We start from the raw sequence: 23138 nt of genomic DNA on the forward strand, positions 1-23138 counted from the left end.
GAAAACGTAAAACAATGGGTCATAATTTCGTTTGTCACTTTGATTTTGATAATGAGATGAACTAATTATCGATTTCATACTTACTTCCGTTTGACTTGCCCTTTTCATCGGGCGCCTTACCAAAGGCTTCGGTTCTATCAATTTATAAATCGAGTTTATCATTGTCTCAGGGCCGAAGTCCCCCTCCTCGCCATCAAGTTGAAGGAACAGTCCATAACGGATTTATCATTTACCCTGCTGGATAAACAGTTACAATAGACCTTTGAAAATGTTTACCAAAATAGTCCACCTAAAAATTCCAGATAGGATATCGCTCTGGATTTTGAGAAAAGATCCAAATAAAATCAATCTTGTATCCAGGGAAGTGCATTTGATTATATGAAAGACCACTTCAATCGTTCCTATCTATTTGTCATTAAATCGTTTACAATAATATCGAGACAGTTACACTCGTCAGTTGACACTCTGTATATATTTTGTACCGTAGGTGAGGACGGTTGGCGCTTTGATGGTTTGCCCATCGATTCGAATCACGGGTGGCGACCGCATATTGAGCGATCCCTTGAGCATCATTAGCTCAGTCTTTTCAGGAGCCAAATGCAGTTTGACTTCTTACACCACCCGCTCAGGACAGCCACCGTCGTACGACCCTCTATCCACGTAAGCAATCGCATTGAGACCCGCGCTCTCCAGCTCTCTCAGGACCTCGTCAAAAAGGACGGCCCACAGGAACGGACTGAGCACGGAGCCTTGCGGTATCCCCATCTCGCCCGCCCTGTAACAGTCCGGTCCGTAGTTACCCACGAAGTTGCACAAGTCGTTGCCGATACAGCGATCAATAAGGCTGTTCAAGACAGCCGGCCACCACATGCGGTCGAAGGCCTTCCGCCCGTCAAAAAATACCCCGACCACGTATATGGAGGTCGACACACGATCGGCACTCGAACGGATAGCATGGGTTGTGCCACACACCGGCATGCCACCGTACTGTCCCGGGTGCAAGCCCGGATGAAGGGCACATCGGAGTCTTGCCAGAAAAAGTGCTCAAGCGATTTTCCCAAGACCGACAGAAGGGAGTTCTGCCGGTCTTCAGGAATGCACAGACTAGCGCCTTCTTCCACGCCGAGGGAAAGTACCCTGCTCTCAAGCAATCGAACTGAGTGTACTGTGAGTACCTGAGTACTGTGCCACCACGTCAGCACACATCTTGACAAGTGCCGCCTCCACACGGTCGACACCGGGCTCAAGGCCCGTCCTCAGGTCACTAATTGCATCGGTCACTTCTTCTTCCGTCCATGGGTCAGTTAGCCAATCTACCGCAATCCTACTCGCCTTAGCTCGAGCGATCGCCAGCCCCTTGGCTTTATCGATTCCTCGTCTCCACGGCTCTTGGACAAGCAGGATATGAACTTCCTGCTGGTGGGCCAAGGTAGGCACTTGACTAACGACCTCCTCAGACCGATGGCAATTGATCTGGGCAAGTTCAGTTCTTGTATTGGGCGGCTTGAGTCAGCCATTGCTCAGCCAATAGTGTAGTGCCCTCTGCGATGTCTGCGTTCATAGCCCCAAGGTCTACAGTTTGCTTGCTCTGATCAGTTGGGCTTTTTTGGACCGCACTAGTGCCCGCTGTTTCCCCTTGATCTGTAGCATACCAGGCTCTAGCTATGGCTCGTGCATGGGCCTCACATTGCTGGGACCCTGTGTAATGGTTGCTATTTTTGCCTGTCCGGTGGCAATGGACACATTTGGTCGTTTCGCGCTTGCATTGTCGTGTATTTTGGGCGTCAGCGTAAATGCCACAGACCGGTTTTTTAGGACATGCCGCCGCCACATGCCCATACAGCTGACAATTGTAGCAGGTGACGCCTGATTCGCCATTTCCCAAGCCCAATCCAGGCTATCATTTGTAGAGAGATATTCCAAAAGGTCCTCCGGCTTATTTTCTTTAGGCACGCACAACTGAAGTATTCGTGTGTTTCGTTTTCCAGGTGTTGGCACGCTCAGGCCAGCTTGACCGAGTGCCTTGTTTGCCAAGATGGGCAAATCCCCAAGTACCCCGAGGAATATCGAGTACTCTGGGGTTGTATGAATGAATGTGTGGACGTAATTTATCACCGTAAATTGAGGGGCATATCCCCATTTAGCCAGAAGATTTTTGAATACTTTGGGGTAGCGTGAATGAAGTTTGGTATAGGAATGTAATTTATTAGCGTGAATGAAGAAGCAAATTCCCAAGTACCGGGGTACTTGGGAAACCCCGAGGAATATCGAGTGTTCTGCGGTAGTTTGAATGATCAGAGATTGAATCTTTATCTAGTTTCCGTGTTTCTGTATATTTGTGTTATTTTATCCACAATTGCCTAGGTTCTGTGACACAAAACGGCTAACAAGATAAAGAAAAGCGAGAGTTTGTTACCGTTATATCATAAAACATCATAACATGGCTCGAGAAACAGTAAAAAAAATTAGTAGGTTTAAAACGCGAGAAAGATAAGAAAATACAGTAAATGAAAAGTTAAGAATGAGAGGCTGGTGTTGACCAATGAAGTTACTAAACCAAATAAAAAAACGGCCCTACCACTAAATAAAACAACAAAATTGTCCTCCTATTAAGCTAAACTGCATTTAGTAAAATAACGAGATATAGATAACTCATTGAATGAGCCAAACCCAAAACTGATTCGAGCCTTGGATTAGTTGGGTGCCAATCTGAAACCTATCACTCCCCATTGCTGTATTATCCCAACCGTTACATTGTTCCCCCCCCCCGCGAAAGAGGTAGCATAACAACCAGAGAAATAAGATTATTCAAATCGCCCCCTTATTTCCGACTTGTTCCTCACATAACTTGTTGAAATTCTTCGAATATATTTTCCTTGATTTAATAGTTTATCTTTTTAGTCTGCCGTTACAATTTTACAAGTGACTGTTGTACAGTAGTATATCAATTATAGCGTAATCTCAATTTGAAAAAAAAATCACCCAAAATTCTACACATTTTAACAGTTTCCCCTTTATTTAATTAACTCTGTAAAACCTTAATTAATTCAAGTGAGCCAGTATAATTGTACTGGCAGGCGTGTTCTTTACATTTATCGAACTGTTTCCACTCCCCTTGTGACCGGTGGAACAATGGCATGTGAGCCGAACTCAAGGGCACTGTATTCGTCGCTTAACTTGAAGACCCACCCTCTGCCCCGTTAATTAACCCTTTGGGTCCCCCATTGCAGGGCGTTCGACACCGAGACAATAAGCCGTACGACAAAAACCACTGACGCCAATAATGGCCAGGGATGGACAATGTAATTACCATAAAAACAAATCCGGTTCTTTTCGATAGGGTAATTTACCAACTGAGCGACTCAAATTGCCCCTAGTAAAAGCAGAAAAAGTAATTATTTCACTTTATGTAAGGTATTGGTTGAAATGAAAAAATTAGTGTCACGAGTGGGATTCGAACCCACGACATGTTCGGCGACGAATGAAATGGCCACGGAGAGACGGAGAGCTTTAATGAAGATATTCTTTATATTAAATCCATTATATTTCGTGGTCCGATTGACCAAACAACGTCTTTCAATTAATTAATCTTTACGTAAGGTATTGGTTGCAATGAAAAAGTTAATGTCACGACCGATATTCGAACCCACGACCTTCGGCTAAATAAGCCGCTGCTCTACCACTTCAGCTATGACTTCGATCCTCTCGGACACTAACTCCCCATCTCAACTTACAACCGGTCGGATTTTTTCTCTTTTTGCCATTTTTCAAATGTCGTGTGAGCTGTTAGTGTAGTGATACTTCTTTTACTTATTAAATATTAATCCATTTATATTTTAGTGGTCAATTGACCAAGTTACTTCTTTCAATTAATTATTCGTTTTATCTAAGGTCTTGGTTAAGATAAAAAACCCACTCGCAACACCGAAATTTTTATCTCAACCAAGACCTTACATAAAACGAATAATTAATTGAAAGAAGTAACTTGGTCAATTGACCACTAAAATATAAATGGATTAATATTTAATAAGTAAAAGAAGTATCACTACACTAACGGCTCCACGACAATTGAAAAATGGCAAAAAGACGAAAAATCCTATCATGACTTCGATTCACTTCAACCAGATGTACATGAAGTTCCCTTTTGGGGTCGCATCGTCCTGAGAAAGACGTGAAGACGTTCCCTTTATCGTCCGCACCTGGCACAAGGCCTTATCAGACGTTTGTTTCTCAAGGTGGGAGGCGACGCACCTCTGCTCATGGGCGGTTAGTGGCATGCTCGCGAGCTTGGTTTAGACAAACCGTCCAGGCCCCTAGGGACCCAAACGGCTATCTTCCCCACTTGCCCCGTCCGAGGGGGTGGGTCAGCCAAACAATGCATCTGACCGTGTGCCGCACAGCGCTTGTTTCGAGGGCCGAAAGAATTCGATCCGAACTTCCGCCGTACTCCCGTAGATAGAGAAGGCGACTCTATCTCCCCCGAGTGGAGGGGTCCCCTAGCGTAGGGACTTCCGGAGCGTTCCGACGACGGCTTTGGTTTTAAGTGGAAATGCCAACCACCCCCAGATGAGTGCGGCTACCCAGTGTATGTGCTCCGATTACCAGAACAACAGATAGCCGTCTCTCTCTCCGAGTACCCGCCAGGGGTCTCACCACGTATCACTACGAATCCAAACCGCAATTGCAAGCATTTGGGCTGGAAAGATGCTTGCGCCCGTAGTTCAGTTGATCCGGCTCCATCCTCCAACCTTACGGAAGGGATCCTGTTTACCAGTCCATATGTGAGACTGATGACACACCCGCCGTTATGATTGCCGCGCATGATCGTTTGACCGTACACGCAACCAGATGGACAGTTGGTGTCCGAGTGGATGGAAGTCACTATAGTTCAAGTGGTAGAGCAGCGGCGTATTTAGACGAAGGACGCGGGTTCGAATCCCGCTCGTGACACTAACGTTGCCATTTCAAACAATACCTTACATAAAGATTAATTAATTGAAAGAAGTTATTTGGTTAATCGGACCACGAAATATAATGGATGTAATTATTACATTTATTTGCTACATTACAATTAATTAAGGTTTTTAGTTGAGATAAAAAAGTCAATGGCACGAGCGGGTCGAATTGAAAAATGGCAAAAAGGAGGGAAAATTCAAAAGGTGCGGTTGAGATGGGAAGTTGGTGTCCGAGTGGATCGAGGTCACGATAAGTCAAGTGGTAGAGCAGTGGCGTATAAAGCCGAAGATCGTGGGTTCGAATCCCGCTCGTGCCATGATTGGAGGATGTAATATATTAATTGGTCAAGCGGACCACGAAATTAGTGAATTTATTTACTACTGTAAATCTGAATGAAGGATAAACCGTTAACAAAAAACACATAATGGGGGTATTCACGATCTTTGTGTTAACTCTGTTAGGTCGTGTTAGATCGAGAAAAATGATGACGGAGACTTGTCAGAATCGGCTAGTTAACATTGCTTGATCTAACAGGGTAAGGTCAATGTTAGATGTTAAGCCGTATGGAATAGCGGTGTCATCACATTGCTAGCTTTTAGGACGTAGATAACCAACATAGCAGCAATGAATTTAACAGCTGTTTTTCGTTTACCCGTATTTTTATTCTTAAATACGCATTAATTAAATCAGACCAATACATTTCTTTTGCTGACCTTATACTGTATTCATAGTAGATACATCCACCTATCATATAAAGTAGTAAGTAGACTGTTAGCCGTTAGGATACAAGTTAGGTATGTCGGCACAAAATGTAGCGTGTCATTTGGTATACTTTTCGAGTGCATAGATAGCATTTTGAATGAAAGAGTTGATTAATTTTCCTTTTTTATTAACTTCTGGTATCTTCCAATTTAACACAAAACAAACAACAACAAGCCTTTAACGACTGTTATAGCTTTATTTTTGGTTCTACCAATCGCCAAGCGCATTATTGAGGAAAAATTAACGTTTAACATGCTAAGAAAAGAAAGGTGCTTTCACGATTTCACTGGACATTTCTCTATGCGATTAACACCTGTTAACATCTTACAAACATCGTGAACCCTTAATATTGTCAAACACGATACTTCTATGAGGTTAATAAGATTTTAATCCTTGCATTTAAATTAAGTACAAAATTTACCGAATGACGGTTTTTCCTTATAGAATAGTGCCGGTGAAAATTGAAACCACACAAAATGTATTTTCAATCATCCTTAATGGATGTTCATGAACTGCATTGAAGAGTTTAAACAGTATCGAATCATTTACTGTCAAATATATTTTGTTTGCATATTTTCGTAGTTAACGAGGAAAAATAAGGATTAGAAATCGGCCATTTTCGATCATCCTGGTCCGCTGATCCACGGTGTTTTTACATGACAACAGGTTCAAAACACTACAAATTAATATATTAAATATGTTAAGCTATTAAAATATATTGCTAAAGTTAGGTCAGTCCTGATCATCCCGGTCTGCCAAATCTCTTTGTTTTGGTCTGTCAATTCAAGATGATATTGTTAAAAATAATTAAATTCAAACTTCTTTTTAATTGTTCATATATAGTGAAAAATGTTTATTCTTTAAGCTAGTACAGTTTAATTAGATGGGTGCTAAGCATGTCGACATATAAAAACAGCGATGGGAAGCGGACCAAGATGATCGAAAAATACCAAAATATAAATTCCAATTTACAGAACGAAACAACGAACCTACAATCATTATTGTGTGGCTACCAAATATTAATTTTAACAATAGTATCTCGAATTGACCGACCAAAACAACGAGATTTGGCAGACCATGGCACAACTGACCAAAATTTGGCAATATCGTTTAAATTTTATATAAGATTTTGACCAACTTTTAATTTTTTTTAAAATTTTGGAATTATTTCTTCGTGAGTGATAACAATATACTATTCTTTTAATTAATAGCTTAAAATATAATTTAATGGAGATGGTGAACCTGAAAAACCAAAACAGCTAGACAAGCGGACCACGAGCAACAGAACCGACCAAACTTGAGCAATATCGTTTAGTTTTGTTGATTATTTAATAGTTTAGCTAACTTTTAAATTAGCTTAGTTGTTGAAATTATTTTTTAACGAATAATAGATACTTTATAACGAGTATACCTAGTTAAAAGTTTCTGTAGAAAAATAACTATAAAAAATCGTCCTTTCAAATTATTTTTAGATCTTTTTCAGATTACAAATAATTAAAACAATAATGCTAGACTTGTTATAATTTTTTAAACACTTTAAAATAGCAAAGTCTAAAAAATGTATGCAACATTAATTAATTATTAAACATTTAAGAATTCATTGAAAATATAAAAATAGTCTCAGGTGTGATGATCGACCATCTGTGTGATATCATATTTTGAGATCAAGGAGTGGTCGAATAATGACAATTATTATATGCTTTCGCCATTTATTATGCCTTCCTCTGGGTTCTATTTTTTCCATTTTTTATTTTAGTTGTTAATAAGGTTAGAAGTGAGAGAATATAGGAACAATTATCATTCTTGGACCACATCCCTGATTCCAAAACAACAATACAGAAATAATATTAATCTGTAGTAGTAGATCAATTTACCTTAGTTATATCTGGCAAAAGTTTCACATCAATTCGTATCTGGTCTTCCAAATAAAATCGTATTGGTTTTGTAAATCAATCATCAGCGATAATTTTTTTTTCATCGCTTTGTACAATATTTTTATTGAAATGTTTCGTTTTAAATAATAATTTCTGGGAAAAACTGGATAGAGTTGTACAAAAGTCAATACTTATTTAATCTGGTACTTGGTCTCACATACATTTATTTGTTTAATTTAATATTTTTAATTCTCAACTCATCGGCACTCCTTTGAAAGAGGACATGGTGACTAGTTTATGCTTCTAAACTGCTTTAAATTTGGAAATGTAGAATATTAATGTCGGGGAAAGAAAACTAATTTGATTAATGCTCTAGGCGAGTATGAGTGTTTCAAATTCGACTAACATAATGATCAACCTAAATTGACGGGCAAAGTCTTTAAAGATGCTTTTGAATCGGGGAAATACTCGTCTGACACAAATCAATATAAATCCTCTCAGCTCGCTCTTTCTCTCACTCTCCCTACCTCCAATGAAGATTATATTTGTAATTTGTTTCTTTACTAATCGTATTAAACGAGCATTTGGTAAAAAGTTCTTGAGTTTCCGGCAGAAGTGTTTCTGGCTTGTGCGTTTGTATGGATGTTATATTTTCAGAAAACTGTAACCTTTTCTTTATCCTATCTAATATACGAAGAACGTGGGACTCGACAAAGAGAATTTTTTGTAGTTTTAGTGCTGGTGAACTAGATTTGTCATCACCAGCCCTCTCTTTCTTAGCTTTTCATTTCATTTCTTCTTTTTCTCGCGTTTTAAACCTACACATTTCTTCTACTATTTCTCCATCCTAGTGAAGATAATAGATGATATCGGTAACCAACTCTCTCCTTTCTTTATCCTATTGTTAGCGTCTCTGTACCTCAGGATCTCGTTAAATGTGTATAAAATAATATAACAAAGAAACGGGATAAAAAATTGATAGTCTCACACCACCCCAGAGTACTCGAAATTATTCGGGTTAAATGGGGATATGCCCCTCTCTTTACTCTAATAAATTACATTCACCCACCAGACTACGCGCCCACAATCCCAGAGTACTCGATATTCCTCGGGGTAACTGGGGGCATGCCCGTCCATTCACGATAATAAATTGCACTCACACACCAGACATCGTTCACACTGCCCCAGAGTAATCGATATTCCTTGTGGTACCTAGAGATAGTCTCCTCAATTCACGCTAATAAATTACACTCACGCACCAGACTTTGTTCACACTGCCCTAGAGTACTCGACATTCCTCGGGATGCTTGGGGATATGCCCGTCTATTCACGCTAATAAATTACATTCACACACCAGACTTCGTTCACACTGCCCCAGAGTAATCCATATTCCTTGGGGTACTTACAGATATGCCTCTCAATTCACCCTAATAAATTGCATTAACACATTCAATGTAGAGTTCAAATCTTCTTTAAGGTCTTTATTAGGTGAAAGAAAGACAAAAGTGTTGGGATCACCAAGCTTTCTGCAACATTTTGTTGCCATCATCAGGGCCTATTTATTAAGAAAAAATATACATAATTAATATAAATTCAACAATCACAATTAAAACAATAATGCATACTTTCCCAAGAGAGAAGGGCAAAAAATTTACATCGGAAAAAATCAAATGTAAAAGTGCTTTGGCTTAGGTTATGAAGCACATGGCCAGCATTCAGTTATACATGGTGAGCAAGACATCTATGTAAAGTAGTGAGTAATTATTCGCATATAACATTAACAATTGACAACAATAATAATTTATATATATGTAACGATGAGCTGGATTATCGACCTGCTGGAAACGTGAAGTTTTTTCGGAGGATCTACGGAAGAGGTCAACACAGAGGAAAACTTCCTTTCGGTTTTCGCCGAGCTTTCGACAATTTTTATACTGTCATCTTCAGGGTCTGTTTTATTATCATATAAAAAAACAACAATTAAAAACATGAAAAACAAATTGCACAAAAATTGAAATATCTTACTTAAACCTTAATGGGGAAATAAAAAGACATGGTGTTTTGGGCACAGAAGTACATTACGTTTTTATTGGTGCTCAGCATGACGGCTTGGTCAAACATAATGTTGCCGAAAGCTTGGTGATCCCAACACTTTTGTCTTTCTTTCACCTAGTAAAGACCTTAAAGAAGATTTGAAGTCTACATTGATTATCTGCAGGTCGATCTACAAACATCATTAACACATTCATTTTCACTACTCAGAGTACTCGATATTCCTCTGAGTAATTGGGGATAAACTCTTCCATTCACGCTAATAAATTACATACACAAGCACATATAATGCGCACTGTCCTAGAGTACTCGACATTCCTCGAGGTTTTGGGGGATAAACCCCTAGGTAGTTGTTACTATTTAAAAGTCAATATATTTTTTCTTAATTAATACAAGAATCGGGGAGTTTTAAATAAACAGTTGTTAAAATAACACGTATATTTGAAAAATGATATTATTTAAGAGAAGCACGTGTTTATAAAACGTAAACAAATTCCTCCTGCTATAACCATAACGGCTAATTTTAAGATCTACTCGTGATTCGCATTTACATTTAAAATAGAAAGCCCAGAGGGGAGACATCTGTCCGCAAGGTCGGCCTTTTATCTTTGTACGTTGTTTCTAGTTGCCGAATTTTCCTCAATTATAAACCTTACGCTAAGAACATACATATAAAAGTCGTTGTAATGAGTTTATGTTCATACCTTTTAAAAGTTTAGTTCTTCATTTGTTTAATAAATACTACTGAATCGAATTTAACCTCTGTCCTAAGGGTACAACAATAATAATATAATAATCAAGTATGTCTAAAAGAAAACTGTTACACTGAACTTTCAACTAATACTAACAGCAAGGCAGCTCTAAAGGATCTTATCTATTGAATACAGACTGTCTAACGATGGGAATTGGTAAGGGAATGACTATAAAGCAGCTTAACCAAGAACACCATATGACTATCAGCTCCACCATCTAAAGTATGAATACGGCTCTAAAATAGGAAATGGTAATGGAATGGGCACAAAGGGTCTTACGTATGAGCACCACACGCCTTTCGGCACAACCATATCAAACCAATTTACATGGGAAACAAAATAAATATTAATGAACAAACTTCTCAAAAGCGCAGCTAAATCCGATCGTGTGGTCAGGCAGCACTAACGGATATTCAAACAGCGATTGTATTTAGCCCTCAGCTCTACCTCAACCATCTTTCAAAGACATACAGACATGCGCACGACAAATAACGAACATTTCTAGACACCAGTTAATACTATCAAACAGACAGGTAACTCTAAAGGCTCTTCAAGCTTATATCCTGAAAAAACTGCTATCTACAAATAGTCAAAATCTAAGGTTGGTCTCAGGTCATGAGGGTATATCAGACAATGAGAAAGCCAAATTTATTTTTTGGAATAAACAAGAGCTAGTTAAAGCAACCCAATGGGGAAATAAGGAATTCTATGTTAATAGAAAAGGTCTAATGAGTACATTAATTGGGTAATCATTAGATGACGTATGACGAAGAGCAAAACTTCTTTTCCTTTCTCTAGGGCCATCATCAGCAATATGCCGGGTCTGGGAAATACTGTGATAGCAATGAATGAACCTGGCTTGCGTCGGTGTACGCCGAACTGGTTGGCGAAAAACCATCTATTGCTACTGCATGATAAGCTACAGCTACAGCGTCCTGAGCGGAAGCATAAGGGCAAAATCGCAATGCCGGAAAGTGACCACCAGATGGGTTGGGTTCGAGTACGGTTGTAATGACTCCGGCCAATGCCCTAGATGCCCGTGAACTCTTCTCTCTCGGTGTACTCCCGCTGGCACTAGGCTTCGCTTAGGCTCGGTTGAGCTGTTTGGGTTTTTTTTCGCCAGGGTGGTATTGAAGGAATCAGAGCTGATGTGATAACTTTACGATAGTTAAATTTTCGTGACACAGAATCCTTAAAGGCATTCCAGCTCGGCTCGGGAAAGATCGAGCTCACTTAGGAAGATCACCCCATCCTTAGGAAGATTATGATCTACCACCGAGCTATTCTCGCAAGATATTAAGCGAACTGTTGTCAAAAAGTGATAACCGTGATCTAAGTTGCAGCGAAAAAAAACACATCGTGAACAAACAAAATCGTCCAGTCTGACAACAAGATGTCAGAAAAAAATCTGAGATCGAAGGTTTGTCCAACTTCAGTCGTGACGTCTCATCACATAATTAGCTAAAATTAGTTTATTATCTTTGGAATGTTTCATTCGTCTCGTAAGGTTTTTCTCTCATCCCGGCCAATCGTCTCGATCCGTTTAAAGGGAGGCACATTGATTTTCTGGGCAGCCGCCAAAACCGCATTTGGGAAACATGGAAAAATAACAAATTCTACCTGGAAAAAGGGGAAGTGTATAATACAAACAAAACTGGTCAAATGTAATTGATTAAATTTATTTTCGAGCACTGGGGTTTGCACTTCTGAAAACCCTGCGCGATTATTTTGCAACCTATTGTTAGTCAGGATGATATAAATGAACAACTTTGTTTATAACTAATGGAAAAGTCCCATTGACTCTTACCTCACGACAGGTCGTGCTCTTCTTGGATATATACTTTGTTTGGGAGCATCTCTATCAAATGGTGGTAGTTGCCTGGGTCCGTGGTATAAGAAAAAAAAGGATGCACATCCCAGATTCAAAAATTAACTATTTCGAACCAGTCTTCTAACACTAAAAATTCAATTAAAACATTTTAAAAAATTAATTAAGGAAACGGCAGCACATGTTTCAAGAGATCAGTCGATAGATTGCCTCGGAAGATCTGATTCGAAGAATAATGGTTCATCCTCACCCGATGAAGAATAGGCCATGCCAGGTTGTCTCATTTCTACCAAAACAGTTAGTTAATTGAAGTTAATTGAAGAATATCAATGTTTGGCTCCATATAGGGAGCGAGCAGTATTTATTATATTTTTTCTATTTTTGGAGGAAGAAGTTATATATGAAAAAGAAACCAGCTATTTCGAGGTGTTGAATTTATTTAGAGATTGGTGTTGCGGGGTATAAAACCCATCTTCACCATTTCTAACAAAAATACAATCATAATAAAACTACAATTACCAAAGGAATAGGTAAATAATTAAAATTACATTTATTAATAAATTTTTTCCGAAATCGTGAGATGCGGTCTGGTGTAATGTAGGTTTCAGAAAAACATTTTCTTTATCGTGCTAACGTTTCGATCTTTATTGAGATCATCCTCAGGGCTCAAAGTGTTTGTCTTGAGGATGATCTCAATAAAGATCGAAACGTTGGCACGATAAAGAAAATGTTTTTCTGAAACCTACATCACACCAGACCGCATCTCACGATTTCGGAATAATTATCGATTAACGNATATTATATATAATGTTAAGACTTATTATGGTTGGTTTTTTGTGCTATTCTTCTATAAATATTAACATTAGGTTTGCATTCGTTTTTGGTATTTTTAATTTTTTTGTTTTATTGTGGCTGTGGGCCAAAATTCTTCGTTATAAGTATGGAAATTGAAAACAATAACAAGATAAATTTCCTATATATAACAATTATTAAGAATCATAATAACATTTTGTTGGTATTAAAAACCTATCTTTTCAGGTAGATTGCTAAACTTTCACTCTAACAGCCCGCATAACCAACATATTCAATCAAGTCCACCGTACTTTTCACAGTCAACGCTGTCATTGCTTATTATAATAGTTAGTTAATAAAATCACTCATAAATAAACACAAATTATATCTATAAAACTAAGATTTACTATAAATAAAAAGCAATGAATAGCTTTGTTTCAAAATAATTTAGTATTGTGACGTGTAAAATGTAATTGTAGTTAAACCCAATAAATTGTAATTGGTTGAGATCGAAAAGGTGGAACTAAACCATTTTCTCCATTATCCCTTTTGAGTAAAGCCGTTATTAACGGAGATTTTTATAAAGAAAGCTTTACTGAGAGTCTGCGGTCGCTATTAGTTTGATCCCTTTGAGCATAAGGGTATCAGAAGCACAAAACAAACTTCAAAGATTGATGTTAACTGCTCTTATCCTATCTTACATTATTTTTTATTTTTATTTTATTTGACTTAATTTTAATTTGCCCTTTTTCCTTTTTTTAGTCGATCAAAACGAGCCGGAATTTCTCGGCGTTATGGAGAACATCACGGTTCCGGCCGGGCGCCCAGTAAGGATATCGTGCTCAGTGAAGAATCTTGGCTCGTACAAGGTAAAAAATAAATTATATCACTGCTCATATACCAATAATAATATAGCGGCATGATTAGAATTATATTATGCAAAATGCTTTTTTAAATTAGGTGAATTATTCGTAAGTTTTACGTCTTAATGAACCCGTCAATTTACAAAAAGCATGAATGTATAATTTTGTAATGAATCATTGCTTCGCACTTGTATATTATCTGCTTCACGGGTTTGTAACAAGTCACTAGCTCTTACCCTAATCATAACACTAACTATACTCTACATAACCTAACTCTAATCCTCATCCCAACCCTATCCTCATCTGTAATCCTAACCTTAACCTTTACAATAATCTAAACCCTAATAATACCTAACCGTCACTAACCCTAAAACTGTCTAAACTAACCTTACCTTGAACACTCTAACACAGCAGCACAACTCCAACCCTGACCCTAACCGTCCCTAAATCAATAACGTCCTAACCTACACAATAACCCTAATCCTCAACGTGACCTAACGTAAACTGTTCCTAAACCGACTCTAACCTAAACATCAACCCTCTGCATAACCTAACTAGCTCATCTTTTACCTTAGCCCTGCCTAACCTAACTTAACTCGGCCCTACTATTAACCTATCCTGTCTTACCGTTCTTAACCTGTCTTGACCGAAGTTGCTTCAGAGCAATAAACAACTTGAAAAATTTTGTTTAAGGTTAGCAGAAAATCCTGTGACATTACGACGGGCGCAGTGTTGCGTTTTTCTGTTTCTGCCCGTCTATTGGCAACAATAATTTATTTGGCCCCAATCTAAACTCTCTATCTATATTTCCATGATTCCGCTAACCTTTTAACCAAATTGCTAATCTTGCAATGTCTTGCTCTTATACAACTGTGACATAAAGGGTTAACCCTAAATCTACTGTGTTCTACATGACCGCCCTTAATCCTAACTCATTTACCTAACCTTACCTAATCCCATCCCGTCCCTAACATCAGCCGTAATCCTTACCCTAACCTTTGCTCTATTCTAAATCTTAACCCTAACCCTACCTTACCGCTCACCCTATATATCTCTAATCTAACCCTATCTGACCCGTCCTAAACCCTAACTCAAACCCTTCCCTGACAATAACACATGCCTCAACCCTAACTCGTCACTAACCATTGGGGTATTTAGTGACCGTTAATTAATGATTAATTGGAGACCTACCACAGTGTGTGGTACGAGTGTACCACAGAAAACAAACACTTTGAGTGAATACAAATACTTTGATTGAATCTAAAATTTCTATCATTGTGTACATTCATTTTGTTCGCATCCTACATGTATTTGTATAATTGAAATAATGTTTATCAATCCCAGGCCCTGAAGATGATCTCAATAAAGATCGAAACGTTGGCACGATAAAGAAAATGTTTTTCTAAACATACGTCCCACTCGACCGCATCTCACGATCTCCAAATAATCACTAACCATTTTTTCCATCAAGGACCATACCTATTGCACTACTATTCATTATTATTCTACCTGTTCACTCTGTGATCACAAAATTCAGAATTTGTACACAAGTTCAAATCAAAATACTCCCTAGAACAGACTGACACAAAGGGTTCTCAATTAATACCGACTATATATGGTAGACTGAGTATAGGTATCTATGAAAATAAAAGACTAGAAGTCTTGGGCAATATGCCATTGTCTTTTAGGAGGATATTATGGCTACTGGATACTGTTTTAAATGGATCCAAATGCTGGGTTTTGCCAGCAAAAGAAATCCATTTACAGCTGGGAGGCACAAAAAGTAACTCATCGGTAGTAGTCCATAGCTGATTGAGATTGCGTCAAGTCTTGTCAGTCATTAAAAACAACAACAAAATTACTCTTCTTTAGATATCAGAGCATATATGGCAGGTTGGTAACGATTAGGCCGATAAATAGGCCGGGGAAAGTTCGAGAGGACACCTAGAAAAAAAATGCCTATTTTCTACTCGTTTCATTCTTCTAAAATTTGGCCAATGAAAAATAGTAATATAATTAATTAAACGGAAAACATTTACAATTTAGCCCCAATTAAGCGCAGTCACTCAGCAAAATTCGTTTATAAAGAAAATAATTAACTTGTGTTAATAATTAACACTAGTCTATCGGAGAATTCGTTTGGAAATGTTTTGGAAGGCAAGCGGGACTTAATGAAAATTTAAAGTGTTTCCGAGGTCTGGTTGAGGTATGCCGACAATTATCCTTACTAATTGGGATACCTCTCCGCGTTTCGATGTCATACGAATGAGCAATGGGCCAAACTGTTCCCCCACTTCCAACGTCGACTCATAATAATTGACATTCCCAAATCCTCCCGTTAGTATCATTTGCCCACGGCGGAAATCCATTTATGCCAATATCAATTAATACCAGCTTGCCGAGTTGTTGCCTCATTCCCGTGGACGTTTGATTAAAAATTTACCTGACGACAGTCAAGCAAAGTCGTCACTCCAATCAGTCGTCCTCCTGCAGCATGTGGTATGTTTCAAATATTAAAATCAATTACGTTGATCTTTAACCCGTTAGTCCTTAAAAAATGGTTGTTACAAAAGTCTTTATGCTCATTTTTCTTTAATTGAAAAAAAAAAATTGAAGTGAAGTAGTGACTATAATAGAATTGATGGTCGATGGGTACTCAACATTCCACTACACATTTACGCTAATAAATACATTCATTCGCACAATGTACAAAAAAAGAGAAACTAACGACTCGATATATATTAAGTGCTACACAAATAATTCATTAATGATTGCTAACTGGCGTGAAGCAGTGACCAAAATAGAATTCAAGTAGATGGGTACTTAATATTCCACACTACACATTCACGCTAATAAACACATTCACTCGCAATATATGCAAAAAAGAAACAAAAGACGAGATATCTATCAAGTACTATATACAATAATACCTCAATGATAACCTCACTACGTTGGTCTTTAGCCCTTTAATATTTAAAAAAAGAGTTTGTTACTATAGACTTTTAGCAGAAATAATTTATGTTCAACTTACAAAAAACTTGTAATAAAGCAGTGACCATAATAGAATTCCACACTACACATTCTCGCTAATAAATACATTCACTCGCGCAATACACAAAAAATATACACAAAACGCAATATCTATGTAAAACGTGAGCAGAAACAAAGTTAAGTTGTACATAGTATAAATAATTTATTTACTTATTCCAATTTTATTAATCAGAATGGAACTGTTTATCCTGAGTTTTAATATATTTACAATGAAATAATTTTCTTATGTAAATTTTTTTATGAGTGCTTTTGAATTTGAATTTGAGGTTAAAGCGATGAAAATAAAAAAGCGCTCGTTTTAATAGTAATTTTTTTTTTAAATAAAAATTTAACATTGATTATATTTTATTTGATACAAGTAAAAAACAAAGAGTGATTAGTTTTAGAGAAACATTCAACGGATTCCATGTATATTGCATCAACCTGTTGGTGTTAGGCCTTGTGACTTATGCAGGGCAAATCTGAATAATTCATCAAGTTAGTTATGGTCGATCTTTTGGTTATGAAACGGCTCTGTATAACCACCAGCTTTACATGTTTAACAACAATTTCAATACCGGGTTTGTAAATACGGATGCCGGTTTTTGTTCGGACACGGTTTTTCTTTATTAAAATATTTGAAGAGGATTAGATGAAATCTACGCACACATGTTTATGTAAATCAGGCTATAACACATATCGGCATAGTTAGAAAGGAAAAAAATCATAACTACTCTGGATGTTTTCCAAATTTAATGGTATTACAATCGTTGGAATGTGGAATTTGAGGCTATGTGAACAATATTTTGATTTGTCTCCATTATAAGTGAGAAAAAAAAGGTGATTCATAAGAAGGAAAAAGAATAAGGAAAGATGAGTTGAGCATATGTTTCAAGATAATTACCAGTTGATTTGTTTTTATATCTAAAAAAGAGAATTCAAGATTATTACCAGTTGATTTGTTTTTATATCTAAAAAAGAGAAAATAATATACAAAATTGTATTTGGTAAGGTTAGATTTGTAATGTTATGGAGAGGATCGACCAGTTTTTTTTCAATGTTGAAGAGGATAAGGTTTATGGTCTTGAATGAAGTTACAAACTTATGCAAACAATTCGCCGTGGTTTCGCGACATATAGTCGCTCCATCGGGGCAATGCTGCTGAATTATGTGTTACATATTTGAAAAAGACAAATATTTTTATCCATTTCACAGAACATTTGGACCATTATGTTCTTTTTGGCTAGATTCTTCGATCGTAGTTATGGTTTTTTTTTCTAAATTTGCTCGTAGACAGAGGGACCTCGACGGAGAAAAACTATTTAATTTAAATTTAAACTAATCAACTTTACTCCAAAAGAACTAGTCCATTAAAACAAATTTTTTAAAACCTACTTTACTCATAGCGTCTTTAGGTTTTTGTAACATCTTACAAATCTAATGTTGGAGAGAGTCAGTTTTATGGTCTTGAATGAAGTTACAAACTCATGCAAACAATTCGCCGAGCTTTCGCGACATATAGTCGCATCATCAGGGCACTGCTGCTGAATTATTTGAGAAAGACAACTATTTTTATCCATTTCACAGAATATTTTGACTATTATGTGCTTTTTTGGCTAGATTCTTTGATCGTAGTTATGGTTTTTTTATGTTAACGGACAAGTTCTTTTGGAGTAAAGTTGATTAGGTGAAATTTAAATTAAATAGTTTGTCACCGTCGAGGTCCCTCTGTCTACGAGCAAAATTAAAACAAAAAAACAAAAAAAACATAGTAAGTAGTTAAATGGATGCTCTGTTGAAGACTTTGCGAATGCTTGTTACATCCTCTCCCTCTGGGTCATGTGTTCTTTGCATAGCAGCATAATGTGTCGCAGATCTCATGTCATACAATTTGAGGTTGGAGGTTTACTTTGTGAAGATAGCCCCCACCTTTCCCTTTCCTTTCCCGGTCCTAAGCCGGGTTGTAGTAACATAAAATCTCTTTTGCTTTATCATCTTCTTCTAACTACATGTTATTTTTAAAGCGGGGAAGAGAGTTTTTAGTAATTACCCACTTCCGACGCCTTATAGGCTGATTGCCAAATGTTTATGGTGATTGGCATAACTTTTATAATCTCCTTTGTGACGTTGGATATATCACAAATCGCTAGCTGTCTTTGCGTTCTTCGCCAGCGTATCTTCTGAGTGAATCACACAACATAGGGCTACTTTTTATTTTTTATTGATGAGTTAATGACATCAATTATGAGGTATTCCCACTTTTTGCTTACCGTAAATTTCGAGTTGGTGAATAATTATCGATTAACGGTCACTAATCCCCACACAAATAACCATAATGTAAGATAGCCTTTTTCGATATCTATGTTCGCACAATATTCCAATGAATTTAATATCGCAACAACTTCAGCCGTGAATATTGACAAAAATTTGTGACAGCGTATTGTTGTTGTCGATTATTTTTTGGGTCAAAAAAGCACAACCACGTTTTCCATTTACAAGAGAGCCGCCTGTAATGATTAGCTGATAATTTGGTAACAATCCGTTCACGTACATGGAACATCATTTCGGCTGTTAGGGGAAAATTTAGAATTATATTTTAGAATATGGCACTGCATTTCATTATTTTAAAGTTAAAATTGTTAATTTGAAGTTAAAAAGGGTAATTAAAAGTTAAAAAGACTTAATTTTAAATAAAAAAGAGCTCATTTAAAGTTAACACGGGTTAGTTTTGAAGTTAAAAAGGGTTAATTATAAGTTAAAACAGGTTAATTTGAAGTTAAAAATGATTAATTTGGCCTCGAAAACTATCTCTAAAATTACTTTATATGTAAATATGTAGTTTAATTTTTTATTTACAGCTCAGACCATTTCACCGCCTCCTCCAAACTGCGCTAAGGGAGCACGAACTGGGGCATTGTACCCATCCCCTGTTCTCGGTAGACTCTTCCACGCCTGCTATCACTATACCGACAAAAACACGACTCATCACATCAGTAAACATAACAGCATTCCATTGGTGACCTCTTCTAGGCGCTCGCTGTACCATATGCTATCCCTCAAAGGAGCCGTACCTTAATGATTAAGGACAACGGTAACATTGAAAGGTAGATCGTGTTAGAGGCTTGGGTGTATCTTGCAAAAGTGAGCCTGGGCCTCGACATGTCCTTTTCTCTCAATCCAATTCCCGGGAATGTGCAGTGGGTGCACCACGGAGGATCCAGCAAACCCTTCCCAACCCTTGGTTGCAAGGGGGATTTCCAGGCACAAAATAATGGTGAGAACGTGAAGCACTCTCTAAAGGACAAGCTGTATTCGTGTGTCCTGGCGCGCATGATCTCCTTAAGCACCATCCGCGTGAACTTGGAAGATAGGACGAAGGGAACGTATAGCGTGCAAGGATGCAAAGACTACGCCTACCCAGTCCCTCGAAATGCGTTAAGGGAGTTGTTGGCTTGCGAGCTGGCCGCGGATGGCGGGTGCTAGATCAGCGGCACACGTGGGTTAGGGTACCAGATCTTGTCTACATAGACGGGGGAGGGTGCACAACCATCTGTACGACGGGATAGCACAGAGTCTTCAGTTCCATGCCCAGTAGTGTGCGATGTGGGAATGGATTCGTCACTGGCCGTAGGTGAGACCCCTGGCGGGTACTTACAGAAGAGCCTGTTGTTCGTTGGTGCCCCCATGGGTGTCCTTTGCGAAAGGCAGGTTCCTCTAGGGGGTGGTTAGAAATTCTACTTTAAACGAAACCTCGGCCGCAGCAATTCGGTAATTTCCACGCTGGCTAGGCCCCTACACTCAGGGAGATAGATTTGTCGTCTCTATCTAGGGAGCGCGTCGGGAGACCGACTGATGCATTTCAGCCCTTTTGGGTATCCCTTTACACACGATTAAGTGCACAATGTTGGCCCACCCCTTCGGACGAGGTAAGAGGGAAAAATCGGAATTTCTGTCTGATTATTCTGTGCATGTGGTGGCTTCTACACCGAACCTTACGGTATTCACATTATCTACCGTGAGCGGAGGTCAGTCGCTCCTAACTTGCGAAACTAAGCGTTTGATAAAGCCTATGTGCCAGGTGCGCACATTAAAGAACGTCATTGGATAAGATATTGCGACCCCCAAGTGGAAACATACATGTCCTATTGTGGGACTCATGTTTGGACTTGATGATGCAAATAAAAAATAAAAATAACCAATTTGCTATATAGGAATAGTCATAATAGCTTTATTTTACGTGTAATCCCTTTGAACCTCGGCTATCAAAAGGGCTGTATATTGATCCAACAATAACGGTTGTAAATTTAACATCGTAGTGGATACGGAAACGTAAACAAAAAAACTCTAAAGTGGAAAAATCAATGAATGGCGTTAAATTTAATGTAAAAATGAAACAAATACCATATAGGGCATTTGATGTGAAAACGTTTTAATTTGAAACGTAAACCTTTTATAAACGGATTAATCAATGGTTCAACTCGGAAAAACTAACAATCGGACAGACGAATCACGAATATACAAAATATTTCATCGTAAATAAACATTGGGGGAATATTGCAACATAAATAAATGTGTGGTATTTATCATTAGCCATGAATCTTTTCACCACAAGAACAGAAAGATATACAAACTTATCCTACATAACAATCACTACCCTAAACACGTAATTAATGGAATAATCAACAACTACAACTCAACACCAACACAATGTACTATTACTAATAACATTTATTAGGTTTCGTCGCCCGCTTTACCAAATAAATTCTTTTCAATTAATTAATTTTTAATTAAGGATTTGGTTGGTTCATTTGAAAAACGGCAAAAAGGAGGGAAAATTCAAAAGGTGGGGTTGAGATGGGAAGTTGGTGTCCGAGTGGATCGAAGTCACGATAGCTCAAGTGGTAGAGCAGCTGCGTATTTAACCGAAGGTCGTGGGTTCGAATCCCGCTTGTGACACTGACTTTTTTATCTCAACCAAAACCTTAACTAAAGATTAATTAATTGAAAAGAATTACTAATAACACTACATCATTTTTATCCAACACAGACAAACCAACATACATATCCATGCCATTCGTTCATGGGCTATCACACAAATTAATCACTGATATCTTCAAAATAGCCTTCAAAAGCTACAAAACTATTCATTTTCTTTTCTCCAAAGTTAATGATCCCACACCAGTAACAAATAAGTCTGATGTAATTTACAAAATCAATTGTATAAATTGTCCGGAAACATACATCGGTATTACATCCTAATGACTGGATAAGAGAGTAAAGCAACCTATCTACGATTGAAAAAAACCCTTGCAAAATTCTACAGCAGTGGCTTTTCGACTTCAACAATCAAAAAACATTACACACAGAGCAAAACAAACAAAAACTTAACTGTCTAGATCAACAGAGATAAACACAGCATCAATTACAAAACAGACACGTGTAAACCCAGTCGCAGCTACGCTAATATCGTTAATCAAATTCAATATCCATAACATACATGTATTATCATCACAATACACAAAACATATAATACAACATATAAAACGATCATTACACTCCACCCATCAAACAATTCTACATTGTCTAATTCTTCAACAATTTATCTCTCCTTTCCCTAATTATCCCCGTCTATATAATCCTGAAAGGATAATCAGGCCGAACCATTACCCATTTTTTCCTATTGTCGGCACCTTTCACCTCAAAAAGTCGACTCCTCGTAGAAAAATTGAATTATATCCTTACTTCCTTCCCCACTCCTTCAAAATCCAACATCGATAAACCAAAAACGATATCTCACTGGCACTCTCAAAACGACACATCTACATAGAAAACACACACTTTGAGTGAGTAGAAATACTTTGATTAAATCCATTATGTTCAGTAGTCTAATTGGCCAAATTACTTCTTTCAATCAATTATTATTTTTATGTAAGGTCTCGGTTGAAATGAAACGTTGATTAAACATAAAATGTCTATCTATTTTTTATGTAATCCATTATATTTCTTTGTCTGATTATCCAAATAACTTCTTTCAATTAATTAATCTTTTTATGTAAGGTATTGGTTAAAACAAATTTTTAAAATTTTCGTTTCAACCAATAGCTTACATAAAAAGTTTAATTAATTGAAAGAAGTTATTTGGTCAATCAGACCACGAAATATAACGGATATATAATAATTTTTCTCTCAACCAAACAACCTTCTCAAACAACATATCAACCTCAGATGA

The 23138-nt window shown here is 37.5% G+C and overlaps 1 protein-coding gene across 1 annotated transcript in view; it reads left to right on the top strand.

Annotated features, from left to right (window-relative positions):
* The first annotated feature begins 597 nt into the window (after positions 1-597).
* LOC106671105 (peroxidasin-like protein) overlaps positions 598-23138 on the top strand; it is a 96532-nt gene continuing 73991 nt past the window's right edge. Inside the window, exons 1-2 of the mRNA XM_024226712.1 lie at positions 598-1132; positions 13779-13885. Of these exons, the coding sequence (XP_024082480.1) occupies positions 598-1132; positions 13779-13885 (642 nt within the window). The remainder of the gene's footprint in view (positions 1133-13778; positions 13886-23138) is intronic.

The sequence above is a fragment of the Cimex lectularius genome, unplaced genomic scaffold, assembly GCF_000648675.2.
Source record: "Cimex lectularius strain Harlan isolate CLEC.00 unplaced genomic scaffold, Clec_2.1 scaffold4, whole genome shotgun sequence".
In the NCBI taxonomy this organism is placed as follows: domain Eukaryota; kingdom Metazoa; phylum Arthropoda; class Insecta; order Hemiptera; family Cimicidae; genus Cimex; species Cimex lectularius.